Source organism: Salarias fasciatus, chromosome 5 (assembly GCF_902148845.1).
Source record: "Salarias fasciatus chromosome 5, fSalaFa1.1, whole genome shotgun sequence".
In the NCBI taxonomy this organism is placed as follows: Eukaryota; Metazoa; Chordata; class Actinopteri; order Blenniiformes; family Blenniidae; genus Salarias; species Salarias fasciatus.
The window spans coordinates 14,312,688-14,322,241 of record NC_043749.1 but is presented as its reverse complement, the minus strand read 5'-3'; the positions used below and the strand labels follow the sequence as shown (position 1 = coordinate 14,322,241).

The 9,554-nt window shown below is 44.0% G+C and overlaps 1 protein-coding gene across 1 annotated transcript; it reads right to left on the bottom strand.

The window, feature by feature from the left end:
* Positions 1-2,025: 2,025 nt before the first annotated feature.
* On the bottom strand, positions 2,026-9,088 carry tmem88bl (transmembrane protein 88b-like). The gene is made up of 3 exons (XM_030092406.1): positions 8,967-9,088; positions 7,988-8,282; positions 2,026-4,152 (listed from the first exon to the last, which is right to left on the bottom strand). The coding sequence occupies exons 2-3, from the start codon at positions 8,279-8,281 to the stop codon at positions 3,925-3,927; spliced, it is 522 nt and encodes a 173-aa protein (XP_029948266.1). The 5' UTR covers position 8,282; positions 8,967-9,088; the 3' UTR covers positions 2,026-3,924.
* Between the last annotated feature and the right edge of the window lie 466 nt (positions 9,089-9,554).

Here is a 9,554-nt window from a genome sequence, read left to right as displayed (position 1 = left end):
ACTTTATTTCACTTTTCAGTTCACTTCATTTATTTTTATAGCACCAAATACAGCTGTCATTTTGAGGAACTTCCACAATGAAAAACCCAACAAACCTATGAGCAGGCAAAGGTGCTGGTGGAAAGGAAAAACTCCCATTTAACAGGAAGAAACATTTGTGGAGCCTGTGGGGTGAGGAAGGAGTGAGGAGGATGGGACACTGGTACTGCTTCCTGCTTCTCTGCATTTAGCATAGTGCTGCTTGAAAGAAATAAGAACCTTTTTTGGGTTTATAGATGATTATAAAGCATAATTACAGGAATAAATTGTGACTTTTACTGAAAATTAATTGTCCAGGGCTCCATTTGTTTCCCTAAACGCCATTCACAACAATGACACAGCTGGACAGTCTGGAAACAACATGCCTCAGGCTTCCCAGCTGCTTTGTTTCATGTTTTATTTTCACCTACACTATTGTGTAATTATCTCATTCTTTATTTATGATGAAAGCAGATGGAAACAACTGCAGGTTTAAATATGTAAATCTTTAGCATCATCCCTTGACGCCATGGTTTGCAGTCCTCAGTGTCAGGAATTTGGATTCTGTCACAGAAACAGCAGCTCCTTTCTCAGACTTTCAGTGAGTTATCTTGTGAATTTCATACAGGATCCATGCTTTTCTTCTTCCTGTTTGCAGCTTTGTCTGTAAGGCATCACAGTGGCAGAATAGAGAGCAATGATGCCCAGACGTCTCTGTCCTTCCTCCAGCTCTTCTGGGGGGAATCGGACCCCAAGTCTCACCCCCAGACCGGACCACAGATATAATCTCAGCAGCACATCCTGGGCTGCCTTCAGGGCCTCCCAGACACTCATGGATAGTAAAGCTGGTAAATAGGAGGCGATGGGGACAAATTTTAAAACCTGCACATTCATAAATGTTAGCTCATTTCCACTGATCGTCACTCTGAGGGAAAAACCAAAAATCTCTCCTCGGGGTGCAGTATATTCAGAACGTTCTCATTTTCCTAGGAAAAGTCAGATGTCATTAGTTTCATGGCATAACTGCCTCAATCATCTTTTGGCCAAATTGTGACATTTGCCTAGTTTGGCTGTTCTCACGCTGCTGCCTTATTGCCTTATTGTCTATCTCCTCAGGATATCAGAACACTTGTTAGCATCCAGAATCACTGTCTCACTGAGTCAACTCTTTGACTCAGGGATTTTTTTTCTGCTGTGTTTTTTCTTGTTTTCCGGGAGTATTCAGATCTGACTCAGGCTTTATGCTAATAGCCTGATACGTTACTGCATTGAGCCTGTCACTCTCAAGGCTTAGTACTAAAGCTCATTGAAATCATTTCAGTTTTTCTCATATTTATATTACATTTAGTGCTGAAAAGGGTTTTAATAAATACATTTCAGTTTTCAATATTATTAATTAACATTTCTTCTCAGGAGCTCCAGATAACAAGACCTTGCAACAAGATTCATTCAATCAACAAATTAAAAGCACACGCGTATATGTTCTGTTATTAAAGCTGTCATAATGGCAGGTGACACTTCATAAAGAGGCTTTATAACCTCGGACATGTTTTCCTGCAGGATGCTGGGCGTTAGCAGGTGGCAGCGACAGCGATGTTTTGATATATTCATGAATGATGTGGTCGTGTCCTTCACATATAGAGAGAAGCTTCTGCAAATTGCACAGTGAAGACGCGGGTGGTGCTGTGGGCTGAGCGCCGGCACACCTCCACAGCGGTGATTTACATGTCATTGTAAACAGAAATGAATTGTGTACGTCATCAGTGACAACATGTAATCACTGGCTTTATCAGAGGAAACTGGAACAGGAGGTAAACAGAGCATTTGAGTTCCAGACATTTTCCTGTTTTGTTTTGAGGGCATATTAGTGTTTGTGTATTTTAAAGTGTGTGCTGTTCCTGTGTGTTTGTGTGTGTGGTTCGGGCCACAATTGAATGTTATGTCATGTTCAAATCACCAAAGCTTTCCAACCCTCGGAAACAGGCCACAGCACAAAAGAGACAGGGCTGAGAAAAATGGTCCTCTTTTTATTGACAGAAGGTCACAACACGCCGTTTTGTTGGTAACACCTACTTGAAAAGCAGAACAAAACAAAGGATAATCCAACACTGGCCGCTGCAATCTTTCCAATTGGCAATTTTAGGAGTGAAAAAACAATCAATGGCCGCTTTACAGCTGTAGGTACACTTATACAATCAAACGTGAGCCGTCAGAACAACTTTAACAATAAATTCTGCGTCTACAAAATGTTCTGTTATTGTGAATAGTCAGAGAAATGTTATTGTCACTGTGTGTTTATTTTGTAGTTTAAAGTTGGCATTATATTGAGAGACATTTCTCTTGTTTAGTTCAACATATGTTGGTTAATGAGACAGGCAGAAATTACAGTCTTCAGTGAAAATTAATACGACCTTCATAAAAGCAGAACTGATGTCAGAGCGGATCTGGATCACATTAGTCTGCCTAATGAAGTGTTCATAACAGTTTTGTGAAAACAAATTCCACCCTTGTTTTTACACAGTTCTCCAAAGTAGTGGAATAAACAGCGCTTGAGTTTTGTACCCGGGCAGAGCAGACATAGCCTGCTGATTAGCAGGACTGACATTTCAAATAACGTGAAAAAAATATATAAACAAACATGTCTGAATTAAAAAAACAAAAATGTGAAAGGAGTAGACGACAAGGAAATAGCAGGCTCCTCCGCAAACATGATTTTCTCTATAGCGAAGTGAAAACCTTGAGCCAGAACACCTAATTACAGAGCGAGAATACAGAGAAAGGATGAGCAGACGGTGTGTCACCAATGAATATAAATGTCCAGAAAGCACAGAGGCAGCAGAATGAACCCCTGATCTGTTCAATTAAGCCCCTCTTTAACACCCGGCTAATACTACACTGCTATTCCATCACTCTGTTTTACTGTCAGCTGTTGATTTTTTTATTTATTTTTCTGTTGAAGGATGTTTCTTCCATTTTATGGCACCAGGTGATCAGAGAGATCCGTTAAAATGAAATGTGCTTCAAACACTCCCTTCCTCCCACACGACATGACTGCTAATGATGCTACTTCAGGCAGAAACCTGTTGAAATACAGACATCATCGTCACCGCACAGACAACATCAAAGTCATCTATACATATTTATATCATATCAATATTTACCTTGATTATATAGGCGTCTACAGGACTTTAGTTCTGCAAACTGGATTAAGTTAAACTCAAAGCACAATTCTGAATCACTTCTTGCTTTTACTTTTTACTAGATTTCCTTTGTGCCGCCACAAATACCTTGTATCCACCAGGTAAACTCATCAATATGGTGAGCAGACAGGAAACACCAAATAAAAACACTGGTCTGGAAAATCATAATACTGTAGACGAAGGCGACTTCTTAAGGTGCGAACCTGCTGTAGGTTGTCAGGAAACTATTTATTCTGTATTTTCCAGAGAGTATCTTCAGTTCCTCTGCTGTTCTCCACTTACATAAAAATGTTTGCAGGATTTTTGCTGAGATCTTTGTGAAAAAGTAAAGAAAAACTGCCGCAGAAAACTACGCTGTCCTTCGAAGCCTTATTAGACTGGTGAGTAAACTGCTACGGTTATCTCAAATAGATTTTTCAATTTCTTCTCAATAGATTACAAAATCACCAAGAGTTACCCAGAGGGAGACGGAACAACGGAGACGACTATTGGTGCAAAACAAAATGTTCCTGCCGAGACTTTTTCAGATAACATCACCTGCTCAAAGAAAAAGAAAAACAGGACTGATTGTTCAGCCGTTGCGCTGCTCTGTTAGTGTTTCTGTTATTGAGTCTGCCCTCTGGGTATTCCCGGACAAATTTACACACATCCGTTTCAATCCCGGTCACTTTTCATCACTGAACGTCCCTGAGGGCCTCGGCGCCGATCAGACCCAGGCGTGGACGCCGCCCGCCCAGTCCAGCAGCCTGCCCCTGTACCAGGCCCGCGTGATGGGCTGGATGAAGAGCAGCAGTCGGAACCTCCGCAGCAGCCCGCAGAAGACCGCCGCCGCCACCACCACCAGCGGCGACATCATCACGAAGCCCAGGATGATGAGGGCGGAGCAGCTGTTGTCGTCGAGGTAACGGCAGATGGCGGAGGAGGCATCGAGGACCTGCGGGGTCAAACACAGAGGAGGGGGCTGTGAAGACAGGGGCGCTCCAGAGGACGCCGTGAAGACTCCGACTGTGGCGGGAAACCGCCGCACTTCAGTCCGGGAGCTAAACGACGGGATTTGCTCGTTCGGTGTGATCGGTGTGCGTTCGGGCTGCAGGACGGGGACTGTGCGGTTAGCGAGGCGTGACAGAGACTCTCCCCGACTCCCTCTGCGTTAGATAAGCGGCGGCTCGGCGCCGTCGGAGCTGTCACTCAGCTGAGAGGGTCAAACCGAGAGGGAGGAGGGGGAAGACAGGTACGGAAACTGACAGACGCAGGAGAAATAAACTGTGAAGCCAGAGTGTGTGAAAGATGGTTACAAACTACATCATTATTAATCCATTTCATCTGAACCTGAAACACATCCTCATGTCTGTGTTAACGGTTTTCTAAAACACAGCCCCGTTTCTGTCTTTACGTTGACACGTCATGAGTCAGTGTGACATGAGGTTGAAATCCCCTTTAATAAAAACGGCGCAGAAGTGCACGTACGTGCACACGCACGCACTGAATAGACACGGTCTGAAAGGAAGTGATTACATCTCAGGACCGTTCTCTGAACAGTTTATCATCGTGGGGGCTTTGGAAAAAAAGGGGACTTTGCCTCACACAAGTGCACCCTGGCAACAATAGCATTTAATACACACACACACACACACACACACACACACACACACACACACACACTCACACCAGCGCACGCTTACATAGACACACCTCTGCGAAGCACTTACTTCCATCAAGCACATTTCCTTCCTTTTTGTCATGCTGTCAGTGTGTCTGTGCACAGCTGGTGCTGGCACCAAATCAGACAGTCTTCTCACTGGGGTCTCTCTCTCTCTCTCTCTCTCTCTCTCTCTCTCTCTCTCTCTCTCTCTCTCTCTCTCCACATCCATTCTGCCAGTACGTCAGTAAAAACTCTCACTGATATTCTCTCTAATTGTTTGCCGGGAGCTGACATTTTCTCAACCCTAATCACAACTGTAGTCTTGCTCAGTTTGTCTGCGAGGTGGAGCCATCGCAAACCCAATTAGTCCGCCGAGATCCCCCCCCGCAAAAAAAAACCCACTGTTTGAAAGGATGTGGTTTAAAAATCCATCTGGAGAACGGAGGACAGACGGGAAGGCTCTCCCGGTGCGCTGCGTTGTGACGCCCAGACTCGCCGGTTTGCACAGGTGAGCTTTCTGACCTTTATGTGACTCAGTCGGCACACCGCGGCTCGACTACAAAAAATACCTTCAGACAAGCTGCGACGCTTTTGGTGAGTCATTACAGTTCTCAATGGGCTTTTATTCTGGTGAAAGACATTAATCACAAACATGAAGAATATAGGCTGAAGACTTTTCTTTGGAAAGTATCGGCTTTTTGTGCACAGCATGTAACCGAGAAGATGTCCCTGGATAAAAACCAATGGATAGTGTTATAATCCTAATCTCCACAGATGATTTACTCTTATCTGCCTGAATTCAAATGCCAAAAGAAGGTAAGAACAGAGCAGATTACTCCGCTTAGATGATAAGTAATCGTTCCCCTGGAGCTATAGGCAAATATTTTTGGGAGTCTTGCATGGATGTTTTGTTGATTTTTCAAATGTTGAGAACAAAATGCTTATTTTAGGTTTGGTGCTCTACAAAGCTGCTGTTCAATGAAGTGAACTCTTTGGCAGATATGACAGTGTGCAAATGCTTTTTGGCCTGAATAACTGAAGTGTTTAGGAATTTGCACACACTGTTCTTGCAGATCACCGACAGTTCAACTTATGGAAAGGAGACAGCATGAATGGAGGCATGATGGGAAGTGATTACACTCTTCATCTCCTTCCACATACAAAAGGAACAAGAAAGTGAACTACCAATTTAGCAGCGTAATGACATCCTGCTCTGCCAGCGAATCCGCTGCCAACATTAAGTTAAGTGAAAAAAGTTGAAGAGCCCTTTAACTGTGTGTGGATACCCTGCTGCCACGAACTGCTCTTTAACCTCCACTCCCTCCTCGTTTCCTCAGAGCTGGAGGTTCTCCTCTGCATCCATCACTGTTGGTGTCAGACTGAGCTTTTTTCTCAACATACTTTTGATGATTGCAATAAAAAAACTGGAATGCATCTAATCCAGATCTTGCCTTTAATACTTCTTTTTGAGATAATTTTGCAGGTAGAATTCGCTGCTAATGGCTCCTCTGAATCGATCCTGGCCGGTACTTCAGAGGAGCACAAACACAGCAGCGCTCATGTCAGGTTCACTTTGCTGCAGCTTCTGCTCAGTCCTGCAAAGGTTCAGCTTGACCTTTCTGCAAAAACACGTTCGACTTTGTCTGAAGGTTTCCCTGCCATTCTAGAGCTTTTCTTTAACGGCCTGTGTTTTCTCCCGCTCCCTAATGATGCTCAGAGAGCCGGCTATCTGGAAGCTCCCAGATGTGTTTTTACAGCCATCATCTGCTGCGCATCATTTAGCTTCGTCTTCAAATCCTCTGTCAGCGGCTCAGAGGGGTTCATGGGTGTTCCCACAGATACCAAGAGTCAGACAATTCATCAGACTGTGGAAATGTCCCTGTTGAGAATCGTCTAATGACAAATACTGCCTTGATTCACAAGATGTTACAAGTTGTGTTAAGCCCCAACCAGTAAATGAAAATATATTTTACAAGCAGATTGCCAGAACTTTTGAACCTCAAGATTGTTGTGCATTTGTTTCTGTTTATATCTCCATCAAAATCTGTGGTGCGTTGACTTTAGATGAAAATCTAATTTTCAACAGCTGTTTCAGCTGTGCTCACTTCTTTCCACTTCATGAATCAATAAGGTGCCTGTTTCTTTCAGCAGTGATCAGACGTTTAGCTTACAGCTGCGTGTTGCACTGAGTGACAAACAGGCAGCAGAAATGCCCTGAAAACACAACTCAAAAGTAATGTTATCTTAAAATTAGGGACTCGGTCATGTGAAGAACTTAAGTTAGAAATATTCTGTCGATTTCTCATTTTGGTCTCTTCTGTCTCCTTTGGGAAATATCTTCTCTTTTTTTTCCTGTGAAATGAAGAACTGCACTCAGCAGCAGGAGGCTAATACAGAAAAACAGTGTTTGTCTAAATGGCAAAACGACTCGCCACCAGGGAAATCAAGAGCGTTTTCCTTTAGATTATTAAAATGAACAAGCTCTCATTCACACTGCAGGTAGTGTGACACTCACAGGACGCAGACTGTCCTAGGATGTTTGATTCCACAAGACTGCCCCGACAAAGAGTTCATCTGACGTGCACGGTGACAGACTTTCAGATCAATAATCACCAAAAGGAACAGAGAAAGTCATCCTTTGAGGGGAGTTTGGCACAGTAGGCTCAACATTTGTGACAAAAATGATAAAGAGATAAATATTCAGGGGGGATTGCACCAGGTCCTTTTACTGTAGTGTGGAGTGTATTGAGATTTCTGCTACTTCTTTACTGGGTGAATAAAAACGCTCATCATTAAAGGTTTGCTCTCTGGTGATAAATGTATTTCACGGTGTTGCTGCACTGGTTTGCCTTTGGCAGTGTTCTAGTCTACATTTGCACTTTCTACAATGTATTTGCACTTTATTGGGTGTGCATTTTGTTTTCTTGTGTGCATCAAAATTAATTTCTAATTACTTTTTTATGGTTATGCACTGTTTTGATATGCGGGTGCAAATACTGGAAAGGGACTCCCCTCTGAGGACAATAAAGTGTAATTTTGTTTTGTATTAAGCAGCATCTTGTGGTTGACATTGTAGCTGTGAAAAAGGCACAATCACACATAACTCCACAAAAATATCAGAACTCACCCTGGAGTGGCAGAGGAAGCCGGCGTACAGCAGCAGCGCCGCAGGCAGCAGCACCACGGAGAACACCACGGCCAGCAGCAGAGTGCTGGCCAGGACCACGCACAGGTTCCACAGCACGAGCGCAAACCCACACGCCACGCAGCCGCACCTGCCCCTCCGGCTGCCCCACGCGCTGCCCCCGCTGTGGGCCACGGGAGGGGGCAGCATCTTCACTCCCTCGCTGATCCACAGCTCCTCTTCTTTCTCCTCCTCGGCCGAACCGCCATCATCCAGATCCACGTCCATACCGCACATCCTGAGAGGGAGGAAGCAATCTGTGGTCAGATCCAGAGTACACGGTGATTCTGTAATGGGAAAACATTCAGTGTGTTTATAATGAGCTCATAATGTACATGAACGGGAAAAAAAACACATTAATGAGTCCCTTTGTCAATATTTGACACTGACTTATCCAGAAAGTCTTTTCTGCTTTCCTCAGCTGGATCTGACAGCTGAAAATTCAAACCTTAAGAAGAGCAGGGAGCTCACACCTCTGTGCCCTTTCTGTCCTCTTCTGTCCAGTCAGCCAATATCTCATTAGACTATGCAAATGAGGATTCTATAGCTTGGATTGACTTCATACTTTTTCAGCTGTCTTTCCCTGGCTCCTCTGATCGATCTCATCGATCAGGGACTTGGCACTAGAGCTGGAGCTGCATGCCATTTCAGAGCGGTTCAGTCGGACACCTTTTAACCTGGACACCCCGCTGCTGAGCTGCAAACACAAACCACTCCATGAACACATCATCTCACTGCATTATTGTCAAAACGTTTCTCTCAGTGCATATGTCGTATTTAGAAATTCATCAAACTTAAAGAGGGCGTGTTTTTCTGGGTGGAAGCGATTGGAATCGGCTCATTAACTGTATGCATGATCCGATGAAGTGAACATGTATATAGTGACAAAATATATATATATATATTTTTTATTTTTGCTTACCTCGAAGTATAAATTCCGTAAATCCCAGTATTTGCTTTTTCCTGAAGGAGCAGGACGTGTCGGTGTCTCCCTGCAGCTGCGGCACACAGGAGCACCTGTGACTCGAACCCTGCGCGGCTCCACTGATGCTGCTGCTGCTGGCTGGAGCGTCTGCGCGCGTCCGCGCGTCCGCGGGACCGCACAAGCCGCGCGCTCCCGCCCGCTCCCTCACACAGGCGCGCGACCTGTTGACATTAACAGTGTGCTTCTCTCTTTTCTTTCTTTCCCTTTAGCGAACGAAATGACACGAAACAGACGGCACTTCGACCACATATAGATGATATATTAAACACTATGTTTACCAGCTGCTGGAAAACGTGCAGAAAAATGTCCCCAGGTGGAAAGACACGTGCGCTTTTGTGCGCTTAAGAGACAAAAATGAAAATACTTTACTTGATAATAAATATTGAAGTATTTTGAATAATTGTTTTTTAAGACCAGTGTTTGTGATATATTTGACTACAATCTGAGCAATGTAGAAGAAGTTGTACAAATATATTCTTCTTTCTGCCTCTAGCAACATTCCTCTCATATGACACCTCATTGTTT